We start from the raw sequence: 18,809 nt of genomic DNA on the forward strand, positions 1-18,809 counted from the left end.
AGAAAAAAGCACGAGATGAGAGTGCGGTGGCAGCTTCTGGTGGAGACAAGATTGAGGTGGCGGCTAGGGCAGCAAATAAGGAACTAGACGAGACAAAAACCTAGAAGTAATTAATTCTCCAGGGGACATGGTCATGATGGAGGCTGAATTTCAAGCACTAGTGATTCAGCAAATTAAATGTCCAGAAGCAGCTCAAGGGGAGTGGATGGTGGTTGACAAACGTAGAGAGAATGTGAATTCGAAAAATCCATTAATTGCCCCATTAAATCTACATAAACACATGGATAAGAACAAGGGAGCGAAAAATGAAAACATATTTAAAGTGTCGGATACCATGCCAGAAACAACAAAACTAGTTTTTGGTAAGAATATGCAATTTAATGCAAGAGTTAATGCAGGAGTTAATGCCAAGAGTGTGCGATTTAATGCAGGAGTGAATGCTAAGAGGAAATACCATAAATGAATCTTCCAATAATTGAGAGATGGTTCACCCCACAACTTTGTAGATAGGAGGAGTCATGAAGGCTAACCCTAAACCTAAAATCTATAGGTCCACTATCATCAGCGCGGCTGTGCGGATGGTTGGAGGTACGAAAGTCTATGTCCTGAATGATGGGGTTCGAACAACAATGAACCTTAGACACAAAGAAGGGAATAGATATGAGCTCCTTAATGAAGACCATGCATAGTAGTGCTCGATATCAAGCAGTGGGTCACAATGGTACAGGGACGGATCCGAAAATTTATTGTTGTGGGGGCAATTTATACATATAAATTCATAACAAAAAAATGAATATATAGTATTAGAAGTAGAGGCATTTTTTATAAAAGGGACATAAAAAATCACATACTTTTACTACCCAAGTGAGGGCATTTAGCAATGTGAGACACAAGTGAGAGCACTTTTTACCAAATGGACCATAAAAACCCACATATTTTTACTACTCAAATTATTTTTTACTAATTTTTCCCAAAATCAAGTGAGGGCACTTGCCCTCATAGAGTTGAACCTGCATCCGTGGTGGTGTATGGATACTGGTCCCTATTACAAGGTCATTCAGAAGTCAGAACTCAAACAATTGATGTTTATCCTCAGGTCATTTCGGTGGCTATTTCTTGTGGCGCAAGGAGTTGGGTGTGCTTTGTTGTTTATGTGATCCCTAACCTTATCAGGTGAGAAGAGTTATGGCAACCGTATTACTAGTCCTTGGTTGGCTATAAATGGCTACTGAAATTTGTTCACCATCTAAAGTAGTGGGGCGACTTTTGTGAAATTCGGGCTTTGCGTATGTTGAGCATGGTGAAGGAGTGTGAACAATTTGGGTGCAATATGCAGCAAATTCACTTGGGAAAGAATACGTGATGGGAAGAGATTAATAGAAAAGCGTCTAGATGCATTACAAGAAAACATGATATTACTAACAATTATTTACCGACAACCGTGACATTGTTGTTATTTTCGGTGATTCGTTAAAAAAATAAAAACAACACCGACAGTTTCTCGCGTTTGTTGGGAAAGGGTTCTTCCGTGCATAACCTTTGGCAGAAAAAGTTTTGGCAATTCTTGTGACGAATAGATCCATCGGTAATTCCACCGCCAGGTTCTAACAGAATTTTCCAACGGTCCAAACCACTTGTAATTCCACCACTAACTTTGTCAGACATTTGGCAGTTTAATTTGAAGCATCAAATCCTCCCACCTATTTTCTGAGGTATTGCCGACGGCTATAACCGTTGGTAAGTGGACGTTTATATAGGTTACGGACTACTTTAGCAACTGCTAAAACCATCGGTACTATATATAGGGGCGTTGCCCATCATTTTACTTACATCTCCTCTCTTTTCTTCTCTTGTTTTTTTTTTTTCTTCATTTTCTTAATTTCACTCGACATCACGATAGTGCCTTTATGTTGTATTTGAATGTTTCTGTGCAGCCCTTACAAAAATACACTTAATCCATGAAAGAAGTTTTCAATAGCAAAAGGATCATATTAGTTACTAGTTTAAGTAGTAAAATTACATCAATGAATTAGTAAAATCTGTAAAGATTCCGAAGACAAAATACAACTTTATGATTTGGGACCATGAGAGTTTCAAGGCCTTTTACTTGCAATCTGAATGAATGAGTCATGAAAGGTGGGTGCAGCCCAATTAATGTGAATGCTCAGCTTACAGCTGTGAACCTACTCAATACATTGCTGAAATATCCAAACCACACACAACTCCCATTTCAAGAAAATTCAAACACCCAAACTAGGTTGCAGCATTTACCCAAAGAATTAATCAGGTTAATTAAATTAAAATCCAACCATGGATCTTGTTGATTCTGTCCATAAATGGTTATGGGGTGCTTCTACTTTCTTATGAGTCCGGCACCAAGTTTACTGGCAGAAAAACAAAGCATGTAACAAGGATCAGCAGCACTCCCACTTAGAATAATTATTTGTTCACACCTCAAAATGAGGTGGAAAGAGGTGTAGGAGAAGAGAGATAGGAAGAAAAGAAAAAGTAAGAAATAGAAAGTATAAGATGTGATAGATGATAAGAGGAAAGAGATAAAAATAAAAATATGTAAAAATAAAGTGTATAAAAAATGAGGTGTGTATATATCATTGTTGTATGTAAATGCTTGAAAATGAAGATACAAACTAAAACATAATAGAAATTGTACGGAAAATGATTAGTTACCATGAAAAGTTTATCTTTTCTTCATGTTCATGTTTGGTTTGAGTTCGAGATTCTTTCGTTGTTGATATTTGCTCCTCGAATTTATTATTAGAAAATTGAATAAATTTCTTGCATTTCTTTTATGAGGAGAGCCTATTTACTCGATTTTATTTTCACTTTTTTTTATATCTCATTATTTTTCATATCTCTTCACTTATCACATTTTTTACCATTCTTCCTTCTATTTTTATTATACTACTTTTTTTTGTTTGTTTAAATCACATGTATTTTGCACTGAGTTAATCTTTGTTCGAGTCGAGCACAAGTGACAAAGCTCTCCAAATGTCTACTAGCTCTATTTTTATTTGACTTTGAGTGTGGGTGGAATGGAGATATGAGTGTATTTATTTTCCTTCTTTATTATTATATGCAGACTATCTTCTCTTCCCACAAACACTGACACCCTTCACATATACAGAACTGGTATGTGTCCGTATACACGCTGACGAGACACGTGCTCACTTTTTGTCTCTCTTGTTTCTATCCTTTCTGCCTTCCAGAATTAAATTAGTCCAAAAACCTTAAATGAGCTGTAGATAGAAAAATAGATTACGTGTGTGCAATTTACGCTGTAACTGGTAACAAACCGCCCTTCAACCCACTCTCTTCCTGTTTCTTCTTCATATCTTTTCAATTTTACTTTTATAAATACCTCACTTCTTCATCTTTTTTTCCTCAATTCATCTCAATCTCTCTCAAATTTCCCTTATTTGTCATTCACACCAAAACATCAGAAATGGATATCATCACTCTCTTTTCCTTGTTTGTTGCTTCGTTTCTCTTCATTGTTATGTTCAAATCACTCCTCAAGCCCTTCTTCTTCCCTTCCAAAAAAGGATTAAGACTCCCTCCTGGTTCCATGGGTTGGCCTTATATTGGAGAGACCTTTCAAATGTATTCTCAAGACCCTAGTGTCTTCTTTACCTCAAAAATCAAGAGGTTTGTGTCCCTTCTTTAATTTTTACTTTCTCATCAACCCTTTCAAACTAGTTCATGGAAATTAGTTCTCAATTGTGCAGGGCGGAGCTACAGGGGGTGCTTACTGTGGCTTAGTCACCCCCAAACTCCAAGGTTTTCATTTTTTTATACTATCAGGGTCTGTGATTTGACTCTGTTTTACTCCTATGTTTCCTGTTTCTTTTTTCCTTCCGGTTTAGCCTTGTATCTCCTTCCCTTCCTTCTTTCTTTCTGTTAGTTAATTACCACGGGCCCGTGTACCTATTTTATTTATTATAATTGATTGATTCCCTTAACAAAAAGATTTTTTTTTTACATACCCATTTTTTACATTCACTCACCCCTAGCCTGTGTGGTTGGCTTCTCTCCTTTTCCTAGGCTCTGTTTCGCTCCCCTGTAGCTCTTGGTCCAATCTGTTTTTTTTTTTTGATAAGCTTTTGCATTAATGGAAAATGTTTTACATACCTATAAACAAATGTCTCATTACATATTTTTTTATGTACCAAAAAAAAAAATGTCTGATTACATTTTATAAAAACTAATTTTAAATATCTAAGTAGAGAAGTAATTAATAATAATTTGATTTTTATTTAATATGAAAATTTATGCCACGAGGCTTCTCAATAAAAGAGTTGATCATGTGGCTTTATGAGATTCAAGATCGAATACTCAAATTTAAAATATAAATGGTGGATAAATATGCATTAGTACTTAATTGATAGCTAATTTTTTTTGTTACAAGAGAAAAATAATTTATTTTGAAAGTAAAAAATTTATACTGCAAAGTCTTTTTTTAAAATAAAAAGACATTAAACATAACTTAAAAGTTATTCTTAATAGTAATATAAGTGAATGTCTCTCATCTCTTTCCTCCACACACACATGACACATTATTGGTGATGCTTAGCTTTTTTTTATGATATTCAATCTTAGCCCCCCTTGAGATGAATTCCTGCCTCCGCCCCATTTGTGCTAGCATATGCATATGCATTAGATTAACTGGCACATGGTTGTTCTATTCTAACTTAAGCAGAGATTTCGGGTTGGAGTGTGTGCGGTACTACTTTGAACTTTAATTAATTGATCATTAATTTCTTTTCTTCTATAGGTATGGGTCTATATTCAAGTCCCACATTCTGGGTTGTCCTTGTGTGATGATTTCAAGCCCAGATGCTGCAAAGTTTGTGCTGAACAAAGCTCAACTCTTCAAACCAACATTTCCTGCTAGCAAAGAGAGGATGTTAGGAAAGCAAGCAATTTTCTTTCACCAAGGAGCATACCATGCAAACCTGAGGAGGCTTGTCCTTCGCACCGTCATGCCTGAGGCTATCAAGAACATCGTCTCGGACATTGAATCCATTGCCCAAAGTAGCCTCAAATCCTGGGAAGGAAAGTCAATCACCACTTTCCTTGAAATGAAAACAGTAAGTCCTTAAAACAGAGCACAAAAAACAGAGCAAAACAGAGTACAATTCATTGTTTCTCCTGTTCAAAAAACAAAGAGAATAAGAAACAAACATCAAGTTACAATTTTTCATTGATTTCTATTGTGCATTGACCAAATAATTGATGGGTTTTCTTCTTTTGTTCTTATCTTTTGCAGTATACCTTCAATAATGCCTTGCTTTCAATTTTTGGAAAAGATGAAACTCAGTACATAGAGGATCTGAAACGATGCTACTACACCCTTGAGAAAGGGTACAATTCAATGCCCATTAATCTTCCAGGCACACTTTTCCATAAGGCAATGAAGGCGAGGAAAGAGCTCGCGCAGATTGTGGCAGATATTATTGCCACAAGGAGGAGCAAGAACCAAGATTACAATGACTTGTTGGGATCTTTCATGGAAGAGAAATCAGGCCTCACCGATGACCAAATCGTAGATAACATCATTGGTGTCATTTTTGCTGCTCGTGACACCACTGCCAGCGCTCTTACATGGATCGTCAAGTACCTTGATGAGAATCCCAATGTTTTAGAAGCTGTCATCGTAAGTATCTCGGACCAACCTTTTTATCCCGACAACAGTGATTAATCCTCTCGTCACTGCGTTACCTTTTATTCCTATCTAATCATTGGCTTCTATACAAAATTTTCAATTTAATGATAAAATAAATAGTTTTTTACTTGTAAAGTGTACTAGAGTTGAGTTTAATTTTAGACCTTATGAACATTTTTTGTTGTGAATTTTACAGGAAGAGCAAGAGTCTATATTGAAAGGCAAGGAAGAAAGAGGTGAAGATATTGGTTTGAATTGGGGAGACACAAAAAACATGCCATTGACTTCAAGGGTGATACAGGAGACTCTAAGAGTTGCCTCAATTTTGTCTTTCACATTCAGAGAAGCAATAGAGAATGTTGAATATGAAGGTCCTAACCAAATCTGATGTGATATCTTTTCCTTTATATCCCATGAATTCCTCTATTTTTCCTTGTTTGTTTGCTCACATGTTTTGTGTTGGGGTCAATTTTTCTTCAGGGTATCTCATACCAAAAGGGTGGAAAGTATTACCTCTTTTCAGAAACATACATCACAGTCTAGAAAATTATACAGATCCTGAGAAATTTGATCCTTCAAGATTTGAGGTAATTATTCCACAGAACTTGTGCATTCCCCACCTTACTTTTTGTTTGTTTTGTACATGTTTGGTTTCAGGTTTAAAATTGCGTTAGATCTCAAAATCACATTAAATTAAAGAAATAATATGTTCACATTTCATTTTCTTTTCTATTACATTTTCATATATTGTCTCTTTTTATTTCTCTATACATTTCTCTATCACATCATTTATTATTCATTCATTCTCTCTCTTCTTTTCATATCTCTCTATTAGGTGTAGGTGAAAGAGTGTGAACCAATTTTTTTTTTTAAACTACACCTAGGAATTTCAGAGTATGCCAACACACGGAAGCCCCCAACACACTTCCAAATGAGCACTAAGTACTATTCATGTGATTTTGAGTCCAGTCTTGACGTGTTATGTCGATTGTTTTCCCAGGTTGCTCCAAAACCCAACACTTTTATGCCATTTGGCACTGGGATCCATGCATGTCCAGGCAATGAGTTGGCAAAGTTAGAAATTTTGGTGCTTATTCATCATCTGACCACAAAGTACAGGTTGGTAAACTGAATCATTACCAATTTCAATGAATGTTTATAAACTCATTTGAAAACCATGATGAAAATTAAAATCACAATGAGTAATAATAGCTTCTTTAACTTTTGTATTTCTCCACCATTTTCACTGCAATTTTTAAATAAGTTTACAACAATGCATTCAATCTCATTGCAACCAATTTGGGGGGGATATTCCATAATTGTATAGTAATGTTTAGAATTTAGAATGATTCTAAATGTAGTTACTATGAATTATTCTGCAGGTGGTCAGTAATAGGTCCAAAAAGTGGGATTCAATATGGTCCTTTTGCTCTTCCCCAAAGTGGCTTGCCAATCACATTGTACCGCAAATGAATATCGCCTCAACAAAAAGACTAACTATGGCATGGAAGAAACTTTCTAAATATATATTTTCTTTGTTTAAACTTTGTTTAAAAAAGTGTAGAACGAAAAAAACCTTATAGGGAAAGATCACTCCTTCCCTTTACTTTTTGGCCAAGAGACACCCGAAGGGAGTCTTGAGATTATTGTACAAATAGGGAAGTCAAGTGTACAAAGTGGTTCTTCATAAAATTCATCTTGAATTATATAATTTCAACATATATGCATTACATTTTCAAATTTTTATTCTACCCTCTAATTATCATTCAATCATATTTAATAACGATTATAACATCATGTGATTGAGATGACTATATAATAGAATATCATATATAAAAGTATATGATGTATGAAATCGAGATAGTTACCTTTCAGAAAATTATAATGAGAATGTTAATAGTGTTGGCATTATTCTGGTGGCATATCTTCTATCCTACAATTGAAGGATTCGAAATCACTATTCATGCACCAACTTTTTTTTTGGTACAGGAAAGTATTGGGCTGGGCCTATTGAATAATATGGTGGCCCCTTTCACTGCTATCCTTCACCCTCTGTTCTTTTTCTTCCCGTAGGCAAGCGCCATCTTCCTCTTCGCATAGACAAGGTTTTCGCCAGAGATTGAAGTGCCTACGTCATCTTCCTCCTCGCAAAGGCTACGCCCGAGATGGGAGATGTATCGTTGTAGTCCCAACTGTCCTCATACCTATTCACTATTGGATCGTACTTTCCCAATTCTCTTCCTGTAGTAGCTCTCATCATCCAGCCAGTTTTCATGGCTTTTTACCCATAGCTACGAGTGTAACAATCAGTAGGTACTTTCAAGCTACTAAAACCAGCTGGAAGTTCTTCTTTACAGGTTGTGTGCCTACACCCTATCTCCCCCTTTTTCCTTTACCGCTTTGCTCTTATCTGATCTGAAGGCCTTGATGCATGCCCATTCTTTTGCTTATAAATTGACCCCTTTGTTGTTGATTTTCACAGACGTTTTGTGCTCATCCAGTTCCCTTTAATTTCAGTTATTAACCTACCCCTCACAATGGCAGGTACTGGTGGTCAATTGAATCCAATATGTAGTGGAAGAGCAGCCTTGATTAATTTAATCCAATGGCAGGTACTAATGGTTAATTTCAGTTGTTGACTTTCTTCATCTGATTCAAAGATGAATGCTACTTTCTGGTTTTATTGATTCAATTTTATTTCTAAAAAATAGTCTTATAAGAAAATCATAATTTATTTGCAGGTTTTGGATACCACACAGCAAGGTGAAGCAGGTACTCCACCAATTGTAGCAGGTACTCTTGAGAATTGTTGTAGTAGTAATTCTGCAATCCAAATCTCTGGATCACTGACATACTTTCTTCCATACAACTATTACCTTGCATATCAGATATTATTCCTATTGCCAGTTCCTCACACTTTCAAACTTGAATAACCTTTATGATGCATTCAGATTCTAATTTTTCTTTGGCTATGGATTTTATGTCACAGGATTTTCTACCACTATCGGGACTATATGCTTGTCTTGTCTTCATGTTAATTTCAACATAAACACTTTCCTGAAAAATCAAATATTTGTTATCCCCTAACCAACTCATCATGTGTTTTTTTTTCCTTTTTCTCCTTTAGCATATTGTGATCACTAGTGGAGGAGCAGCCTTGATTGATAAAGTTGGCAGGAAGCCGGTACATGTTTTACCATTGTGACTTTATTTTTTGGTTCATTTGGGAATCACTTAAAATGGTGAATTTTTCAGAACTGTCATTTGAACTCAAATTGCAAATTCTATTCACTTCTCTTCTCCTCTCCTATGTGTTGTGATCTTCATTTTCATTTGTTTGGACTGGTCCAGTAACAAGTGCGCCAGGTGAATCTATATATGACTTAAGAACAAAGTCATATGCAAGTTTTGACCACTCACACGTTCTGCTATCTATGACTTCATTCATGTTGGTTGAGTCTTCACAAGTTTCTTTTAATTACTAAGTCATGTTGAATTCTTCATTCTGTGGTTAACTTTCGTTTTTTGTATTTTAATCGAAAACAATCCAGCCTAAATTGTTATGCTATTTTATTGGAAGGATATAAGGCAACACATGTTAGACTTGCTGCCATTGCAGTTGGATGGTACCAGGTTAACTGAAAAAATCTATTGATCCTTATTGGTGATATTTAAACATTGTTTTGTGCTACAAGAATATACAAAATTGATAATTATTTGCAAATGAAAAGAAACATTTTCTCTGGTACTGACTTTTAGATTTTTTATTTTATTTTGGAAAAATAAATTACACCCTCTAGGAAGAATTGATCCCAAGATCTTCCCTCCCCAACCCATATGTCCCCAACGTTTACCACTTGATCTACTATTTGGGGACAAATTCATTAGAATTTTTGGTACATTAGAAAGATAAATTACACCCGGAATGATCCATAGACCTTCCTCTCTCAACCTATATATCCCCGGCTCTTATAAGAAATAATCTATATATTCCATTCTATTTATCTCAATGATGTTTCTTTCAAATCATAAAGAAACTTTTTTCAATTTGATTAGGGTATGAACACTTGTGTCTCTTTTTGTTAACATGTTCAATTTGATTATCTAAAGATATATGTGTATACTATTTTTACATTTTAGGTGGATGATGATCTTAAGCAGGAACTTTTCATACCTTAAAACAAGATTTCTCCAAAACTCTTATATTGATTTATAATCTAAGAATGAGCTTGATACTATTCAAGTTCACTACTTATGGTTTAACACCTTCCATTTGCTGATTCTTTATTCAATTAATTTGGTTATATATATTATGCTTTCACTTCTTATTGTAGAATGATCACATGTTATGGTGGTTTCCTTTCTGAGTTGGACATCAATTATGTTTTGTTGCTTAGCAGAGGAAGGTACATTCAAATGTGGATTATGCTTGACTATGTATATCCTTTTCAATAACGAAGGAAGGCAGGAGGAGTCTATCTTTGAAGGGGTTCAACTCAGAGAGTGGAATTGGTTATCAGGTAGAATGAAAGGTTTTGATTGCTCAGTTAATGAGTGGTTGGCACAACCTATTAGTTGTCTCAAAACTGTGAGCTAGACCTGTGTTGATATAGTTGGGTTTCTTGTCTGCTACTCTTATGATTACTGTTGCTGCTGCATCTGTTACGGGTATGGATTTTCTGGTTTCATGTGGATATGATTATTTGGATGGGCATTATTGAGTCTAATTGCGAGACACATTGACAGATTGGGCAGGCACATTAGCTGGTCGTTTTGTGCCTCCTTGTAGCTTTTTTTTTTCCTTGGACAAGCGCCTACTATTACAGTGCATAATGTGGTTGTTTTTTTTTCTTCCTGTTTTCTCCCCTGGAGCTCGCTGTTTCTTTCTCTTTCCTTTGGCCTTGGGTCTGTACAGTGCTTGTAATTTGCTTTGGCACATCTTGTGCTCTTATATATATAAATTTGGCTTATCTAAAAAAACTATACTTTGAGCTCAGATGTCTCTTGTGAGCATGCCTCACCTGTGTTGAAGATTTTGAAGGTGACTAATTAACAATTTAATAATATTTCTTTGTTATTCAAAAATACTTTTTAAGTAAAATATAAATTAAGATACTAGCTTAGAAAAAGATTGTCAAAAAATGGAAGATTTTTCTGTCTGGAATCAAAATCTAATAGAGGATAATAATAACGATTTGCCCTACACTCATGCCGATGTCTAAAAGTTTTTTTTTAGGCAAATGTTAGTAAATTAGTCCTTCCTCAAGGTTCGAACCTTGGACCCTTCATCCAACCAACTTTTATGTTCCTTAACTCTTACCACTTGAGCTAACCCTTAGGGACGCCAATGTCTATAAGTTAGTTGCTATTTTATTTTTCCTGTACTCAATGTTCAATTTGTTGATTAATATTTTGGATATAAACAAGAAATAATGTTGTTTAGGTAGTAGGGAGTTAGGATTAACATATGCTTAGTAATCCAATATTTTCACTAACGTATAATTAAATATCGAACAATTTTTTGTATCATTATATCTAAATAATTTAGAATTTAATGCATATACATTGTAAGTGTAAAATGGTTTTACATTGTCATCCAATCACATCATGCCACGTATGATGAACAATTTTATTCGTTTTTAATTTTAATTAAAATAAAATACATTTTATGATTTGGTGGAAATCAATTGGTTGTGTGTGTAACGGTGAACATCCCTTTAATTCAATATACTTTAACCCTCTATCTAAGGACAAACAGCTAAGAGCTTATAAAATTAGTAGTATGCAATTAAATTTAAACATTTTATTTATGTTAGTTAAAATTTATGTAACTAAAATCGTTTGGATACCGGCTTATTAGAGCTTATTGGAAATTCTCTACTAAAAGAATATTAAATAAGCTTCAATAAGTGCATTTTTGTTTGCATCCAGACAAGCTTCATGATAATTTATATAAACTGGTGGCCGATTTAAACTGCAATTAAACTAAGAAATCATGCACGGGAGTAATCCTAGTATCCTACATGAGCAGGGTAGGTCATGTATGGTACGAGACCTTGAACTGACATGTAAATTACAAATTTACCCCTTTGATTTACAAAGTTTACATTCTGTCATTGTGAGTAGATTACAAAATTACCCCTTTGCTTAAGTATAATTTAGATCCTAATCAATAATTAAGACGCTAAGTAATAATCTGAGTAAAATGAAAAAGGAAAATCAGAATCTGAATTCCCTGAAACCTCCATCCCCAAATTAAACTAGCGTTGTTCATCTCGTTCATCTCATCCCAAAGTTTTCATTTTTCTAGAAATTCATCTTAATCTCTCAACGCCTCTGCGCCATCACCGATCTCTTCTCCTCTCCTGCGCTCATCCTCTCTCGTGGCGCCGCTTCTTCTCTACGTCGCGCTCACTCGACATCGAGACGTACGCAGGGCTCTACTCGAAGATCATGCGACATCTCTTCATCGCTGATACCAACAAGAACCCGATGGTGCAGCTTGAGGCGCTTCTCATCGAGTTGCGGTTTCTGCACTTCTTTGCTTCCATCGCGTCGCGTGACTCACTCCGTTTCCAATTCTGACCCACCGACACGGAGGAGCTTGAACTCGCCACCGTTCGATAATGAGTTTAGGGCTTTCTCGCCCACACCCATATGTAAGTCTTCTCCTTCCAATTTCAAACCCAATTGTCTCGATTTCATTCCTGCTCTACTGTATCTTCAATTTCATAACCCTAATTTTAGTAATTTTAGTTACTTTTACTTTTTTGACTTCCAATGACTTTTTCGGTAATCAACAATCAATGCTTAATATCCAAATTTGAAGTAAGATATGTCAAATTTTTGAGCTAATTAAGTGTTTGTTTTTGTGCAATTTGATTTTGAATGCCAAGCAGGTTTTGAGTTGAGCCTCTAGTTAGGAATCATGTCGAGGTCCATGCTGCTTGTCTTCTTACTGATTATACTTATAATCACCTCACAGTTTGAGTGGAAACAACCGCTTGTGGCCGATGTTGATTCCAATCCCAATGTATCTCAAAAGCAGCATCAGATTTCCAAGCCTGAAGAAACTGTGAAGGAGAAGGTCTTCAGTTTTTCTAACCCTTTATTTTATTACTTGTTTGGTTCATGCCTATATCTTTCTCTTGATACAATACTTGTCACTTTTATGTTCAAAGTTCTGTATTATAAATTTAAAAAATGAAGAAATTGTAAAATACAGTTAGAATTGGTTAATGCAATTAGTTATCCAGCTCATATACGACATATCATGGTTGTAGTATAAAAGGTCATGTGATATATACTAAAATGGTTACATAATAACATGCTTATACATGTACTACATGTATATATATTTATTAAAAGATTTCATGTTGAGTTCTATTCACCAATCATAATTTGTGAAAGAAAGTTAAAGAATCTTTTACACATCAACTACCTAAAATTTATTTTCTTGCGGGGACTCATCATCCTAACTTACCAAGCTCAAAACCTGTTAGGAAATAACACAGCTGAAGAAGTAAAATAAACCAGGAGCACAATCAACAACACAAGAATATTACGTGGAAACTCTAAAACCGGAGAAAAAACCATGGCCGTTGTCAAAACCGACAACCAGAGAATAAACACTATGTGAAAATTGTTACAACACATAGACTTCACTCTCACCAGTACACCCACACTCTCCAAAGTGAATATTTGAACTACATCTCACAATGCTCTAAAACAAGAGCATAAGAGAAAAAGAAAACACAAATATAAACTTAAAGTGTTTTCAGGTGCTACATCTTTGGTGTTTTGGTGTGTTGAAACACGGAGCTTGAGATCCCTATATATAGTCTTGGACCCTCCCACCCCTCACTAATCTAAGCGATGTGGGACTTCTCCAAGATGCATAACTTGATCTTTTTTCTCCTTCATTAGCAATGTGAGACTTACATTGCAATCAACCCCAACATCCCATTTGCAACCACCGGAAAACAGAAAACCTTCACTTATTCAAGTTGTTGTTCTTTACAGTGGACTCTATGCTATGGCCATAGGAGTTGGTGACACCAAAGCTACCTTGCCTGCACATGGTGCTGATCAGTTGGACCCCACCAACCAAAACCAAATCTCATCCTACTTCAATTGGTGTTTCTGTAGCATAAGCTTAGGGGCTCTTATTGCATCAAGTGTTATGGCACGGGTTGAAGAGAACCATGACTGGACTCTATGTTTTACAATATCAGCTACAATTTTCAGTTTGGCACTATGCACTTTTGTTGCTGGTTTTCCATTATACAATTCCGACACAAACGTCCTGCTGGAAGTCCTTTAACTAGGATCATTAAGGTGATGTACATTTTTCAAATATGCTAATTAAAATATTGATGGATACTTACTGCTAAATCTTAATTTCTTCTTTTTGTCTGCTTTAAGGTATTTGTCTCTTCAGCTCAAAATCCAGAAGCCTCTGGTGTAGTAAGTTTGGATCATAATCTCACAGAAGAGTTACTTGGAAGACATCCATCCCATGATACATTCAAGTATGTGACCATCATTATAATTACAGAATTGACTAACTTTTAGCATGAGTGACATTACACAATTACACAATGATTAAAGTAGAATAAAATACAAGCACATGCATCAAACTTTTTAGTTATTAAAATCATAAATTTGGCTACACCTCTTATGGCAGGACTTGCTGTGGCTGCTACAGCTTATGCTGGTAAATATGGTATACAGGTTTTTGCAAAATCTCAAGAATGTGCCTAAGATGCGTAAATTTGGGGTCCACGCTGTTAGTAAAATTGCTGGTCGTATTGGGGTCCATGCTGTCAGTGAAATTGCTGCAGACTTAACTCCAGGGTATCTTGAACATCATGGACTCAAATCCATTCCTAAATCTGTGGCTTATGGCTACACTGCTTCAGGATATGGGTTTGTTCAAGACATGTCTTATGCCTACATTCATGAATTTACTAGAATATCCATGGCTGGGAAAATTCGGAGATTTAAAGGTGGATATACAAGTCTTTGGCAGAAGATTGCTGAATCACTTCCTTCAAAACTTCGGTACAACTTTGAAGTATTGGCAATCAGGAGGAACTCTGATGGTGTCACTGTTAATGTCAAGAGCTCAAATGAAGTTGAAACTTTGGAATTTGATAAGATTATAATATCTGGTTCATTTCCATTGAACTATGGAAGAATTTACAGATCACCTTCAACTAGCATTGGTATATCGACTTCTCACCACTCTATATTTATGCAAGGTTAATTGTTTTTTCCTCTGGCTCGATACCTTATTAAACAAGTCTTTGTGGCAGAATGCGAAAAAGAAGTAATGGATACAAGTGATCTGGAAAAGGACTTGTTCAGCAAAGTTGAGACCAATGACTACTCCACCACTGCTTTGAAGATCAAAGGGCTGGAACATTTTCCTGTTGGATTTTATTATTTTAATGAATATATGGAAGATCCTAGCACAACTGGAAATCCAGTTGCAATGAAGAAATTTTATGCTGACACTGATATATTATTGTTCTGGTCCTATGGGAATGCTGTTGATATTAAAGGGCAATCAAGGCAGTAAAAGTCATGGGGGGAGATGTTAAGAATGTCATTCTTCAACGCTGCTTTAAGTATTTTACTTAATCATTTCAGATATGTTTAGTCATTTAACAAACAATTTTCCCTCTTATTGAATCATATTGTCCATATTAAGAATCACTAGTTAGTGTTAAGAAGTGTTTTACTCACTTTAAGAATCACATTATTTTTCTTCAAGAATCACTTACTTTCAGAATCAATGGGTTATTTAGGAATCAATCACTCACTTTAAGAATAACTTTAATCATTCACTTATTCACTAATTTTACATCTACTCATTATTTTGTAGAGGCACAATAATTACAGGTCAACTTAATAGTATGTGGTAAATTACGTTCATTTAGTAGTAACTTCTTTGTAAAGTCAGGCTAATACCACGGGAAAATTTTACTTAATCATTTCTAATACGTTTAGTCATTTAACAAACAATTTTCCCTCTTATTGAATCATATTGTCAATATTAAGAATCACTAGTTAATGTTAAGAAGTATTTTACCCACTTTAAGAATCACTTTATTTTTCTTCAAGAATCACTTACTTACTTTAAGAATCAATGAGTTATTTAGGAATCAATCACTCACTTTAAAAATAACTTTACTCAGTTTATATTCACTTATTCACTAATTTTACATCTACTCATTATTTCGTAGAGGCACAATAATTATAAGTCAACTTAATAGTATGTGGTAAATTACGTTCATTTAGTAGTAACTTCTTTGTAAAGTCAGGCTAATACCACGGGAAAATTTTACTTAATCATTTCTGATATGTTTAGTCATTTAACAAACAATTTTCCCTCTTATTGAATCATATTGTCCATATTAAGAATCACTAGTTAATGTTCATAAGTGTTTTACTCACTTTAAGAATCACTTTATTTTTCTTCAAGAATCACTTACTTACTTTAAGAATCAATGGGTTATTTAGGAATCAATCACTCACTTTAAGAATAACTTTACTCAGTTTATATTCACTTATTCACTAATTTTACATCTACTCATTATTTTGTAGAGGCTAATATCGCGAGAAAATTTTACTTAATCATTCAAGATATGTTTAGTCATTTAAAAATCAATTTTCCCTCTTATTGAATCATATTTTCCATATTAAGAATCACTAGTTAATGTTGAGAAGTGTTTTAGTCACTTTAGGAATCATTTTACTCACTTAAACAATCACTTTATTTACTCTAACAATTACTTACTAACTTTAAGAATCATTTTATGAACTTCAAGAGTCACTTTACCTTATTTATATTCACTTATTAACTAATTTTACACTTCACTCATTTTTTTTAGGAGCATAAAAATTATATGTCAACCTGATAGAAGGTGATGAATGAAGTTCATTAAGTAGTAAATTCTTTGTAAAGTATGGCTAATGGCGCAGGAAAATTCTACTTAGCCATTTAACAATCAATTTTCACTCTTCTTGAATCATATTGCCCATATTAAGAATCATTAGTTAATGTTGAGAAGTGTTGAAGGTATGAAAAACGATAGAAGGGGGGGGGGGGGGGGGGGGTTTGAATAGCGTTTTCAGAATAAAACTTCCCACTTAAGATTTTATCAAATCTTTCGAAACACAAGTAAAGTGCTTAAGATAAGAGATGAGAAAAGCACACAAGGATTTTATCCTGGTTCACCTGATGAATCACTCAAGCTAGTCTAGTCCACCCGTGAAGGTGATTTCTTCCTTCTTAGAATGAAGGCAATTCATTAATTAGAGATTTGTTACAACTGCACTTGAAACCTACAAGTGACTAGCAATACACTGACTTAGCTCACACTAAGATTCTCTCTCTTAGTCTTCTCTAGGATCCGATCAACCTTGATCTCCTAAAGGTAAAAATAAACAACTGTTTAAAAAGGTATTGTTTACAATGAGATTGCTTCTGAAAAGCTTGTAGTAAACACAATGAATTCGATGAAGAAAGATTGCTAAGAAGATTTGAATATTGCTTGCGCGTATAAGTTTCTTCAATAGCATCTTTCAGTCTTCAGCCTATATATATACTCCAAGGATTAGGGTTTGAATATTGCATGGGAATGCTACCGTTGGAGGGCAGATCTGGGATTTCCAGCTTCTGTTGTGGCTGAGAATGTTAGGTTAGGTCGTCAGGATAGTACACTGCTTTTGTACTTTGGATAGTGACGTGACCTTTAACCTTGTTGACTTATGATCAGAGGAATGCTTCGTGTTGGAACTTATGAAGCTTGTTGATCAGAGTCAGAGCGAAGCATGGATCCTTTGACCGTTGTAGCTTCTGATTCTGAACTCAGAGGAGAAGTACTTGGTCTTCAGAGCCAGTTTGCTTCTGGACTTCAGAGACTTCACTTTTCAGCTTCTAGATCTTCAGAGTCTTCTAAACCATCAGAGCTTCTGAGCCTTCAGAGTGTCTGGGTTATCAGAACGTCTGGATCTTCAGAACTTCAAGTGAGCTGAGTCCACATCAGAGCTTGACTATCTTCAGATCTTCTGAAGCTTTTCTACTGTTCAGTTTGAACATAGAGATTGCGAAAGCGTTGCTAGGGTCACTCTTTAAGCAAAGTGCTTCTGATTTGTGTGAGATTATATCAAGGTCAGAGTCTGTCATGAACACACTCAGAAAACACGTTAGAGTACCATAATTTTTCATACTAAAACGTTAACTTGTAATCATCAAAACATAGAGTTGTACTACATGATCAAAACTTGATCTTACAATCTCCCCCTTTTTGATGATGACAAAACCAAGTATTTTGATGAACAATTCTTAACCAATAGACTGAATTCACTCAAGGTAAAAAGAATAGAAATAGACTTATCCTGATGTGAATGGTTTATTTTGCTCATTCTGAATCCAAGTCACAGCTTGATTCTGTAACACCCCGATTTCGGTGGCGTCACTTTAGTAACCAAAAAGAAATACTTAAGCGGAAAAACGTGAATTATTTTTTTTCGATAATGTAAGTAAAGACAGAAAGAGATGAAACTCTAAAACGAAGATAACAGAACTAATATACAATATGATTACAGCCCCCACTGTAAGTTGTAAACCACGTCACGAGTAAACCTCCAGTGACGGAAAGTAAAAGAGAGTAACGCCCGTAGGCAAAAGTACAAACCAAAAGAAAAGTCAAGTGTCCGCAACACTATCCCTCAAAATGAGAATGAGTTAGCCCAGATGGCCTAAAACAAGACCTCTTAGCCCAACCAACTCTCTGTGATCCCCGTAGAGGAACCACACAAAAAGCTATAGGCGGGAAACTACCCTGTCCCCAAAGAAACAATGACGGTCAGAGCTAAGACTCTACTCCTACACTAATCCCATCTCGAGTAAGTCGCTCGGTGGCCAGCGGGGTCGACCACCCCTGAACCGTAGTCCTCCTGATCAAGCTTCTTCAACCTAGTTTCCCCTGAAGGGTGAACCATCGTGAACCGGTCCGCCATGGACATCTGACAAAGGCGTAGTCCGCCCAAACACACACAAAGACGCGAGGGTCAACTCCAAAGAATTATATAAATATTAAAGCCAGATATATAT

At 35.4% G+C, this 18,809-nt stretch overlaps 2 protein-coding genes across 13 annotated transcripts; both read left to right on the forward strand.

Annotated features, from left to right (window-relative positions):
* The first annotated feature begins 3,273 nt into the window (after positions 1 to 3,273).
* LOC130710215 (abscisic acid 8'-hydroxylase 1-like) lies at positions 3,274 to 10,679 on the forward strand. 12 transcript variants are annotated; one of them, XM_057559401.1, is made up of 11 exons: positions 3,277 to 3,666; positions 4,793 to 5,108; positions 5,288 to 5,674; positions 5,880 to 6,054; positions 6,164 to 6,270; positions 6,684 to 6,802; positions 7,066 to 8,040; positions 8,228 to 8,295; positions 8,425 to 8,476; positions 8,811 to 8,867; positions 10,018 to 10,679. In XM_057559401.1, the coding sequence occupies exons 1-7, from the start codon at positions 3,464 to 3,466 to the stop codon at positions 7,154 to 7,156; spliced, it is 1,398 nt and encodes a 465-aa protein (XP_057415384.1). In that variant the 5' UTR covers positions 3,277 to 3,463; the 3' UTR covers positions 7,157 to 8,040; positions 8,228 to 8,295; positions 8,425 to 8,476; positions 8,811 to 8,867; positions 10,018 to 10,679. The 12 variants fall into 12 exon arrangements, with proteins under 12 accessions (XP_057415388.1, XP_057415382.1, XP_057415384.1 ...); XM_057559403.1 differs by having other exon boundaries at positions 10,081 to 10,679; XM_057559402.1 differs by having other exon boundaries at positions 10,084 to 10,679.
* Positions 10,680 to 13,736: 3,057 nt separating this feature from the next.
* Positions 13,737 to 15,403, forward strand: LOC130714296 (uncharacterized). Its single transcript, XM_057564200.1, has 4 exons — positions 13,737 to 14,020; positions 14,108 to 14,214; positions 14,370 to 14,910; positions 15,001 to 15,403. Exons 3-4 carry the CDS (start codon positions 14,394 to 14,396, stop codon positions 15,264 to 15,266), a joined length of 783 nt encoding a protein of 260 aa, XP_057420183.1. The 5' UTR covers positions 13,737 to 14,020; positions 14,108 to 14,214; positions 14,370 to 14,393; the 3' UTR covers positions 15,267 to 15,403.
* Positions 15,404 to 18,809: the final 3,406 nt, after the last annotated feature.

Source organism: Lotus japonicus, chromosome 4 (genome assembly GCF_012489685.1).
Source record: "Lotus japonicus ecotype B-129 chromosome 4, LjGifu_v1.2".
Classification (NCBI taxonomy): domain Eukaryota; kingdom Viridiplantae; phylum Streptophyta; class Magnoliopsida; order Fabales; family Fabaceae; genus Lotus; species Lotus japonicus.

Excerpts from the sequence above, each read along its gene's own strand:
- LOC130714296 (XM_057564200.1), top strand. The coding sequence starts at position 14,394 with ATGCTGGTAAATATGGTATACAGGTTTTTGCAAAATCTCAAGAATGTG. Across the intron at positions 14,911-15,000 it reads ATCACCTTCAACTAGCATTG|AATGCGAAAAAGAAGTAATG; the intron begins GTATATCGACTT and ends TCTTTGTGGCAG.
- LOC130710215 (XM_057559399.1), top strand. The coding sequence starts at position 3,464 with ATGGATATCATCACTCTCTTTTCCTTGTTTGTTGCTTCGTTTCTCTTC. Across the intron at positions 3,667-4,792 it reads TTTACCTCAAAAATCAAGAG|GTATGGGTCTATATTCAAGT; the intron begins GTTTGTGTCCCT and ends TTTCTTCTATAG. Across the intron at positions 5,109-5,287 it reads CTTTCCTTGAAATGAAAACA|TATACCTTCAATAATGCCTT; the intron begins GTAAGTCCTTAA and ends TATCTTTTGCAG.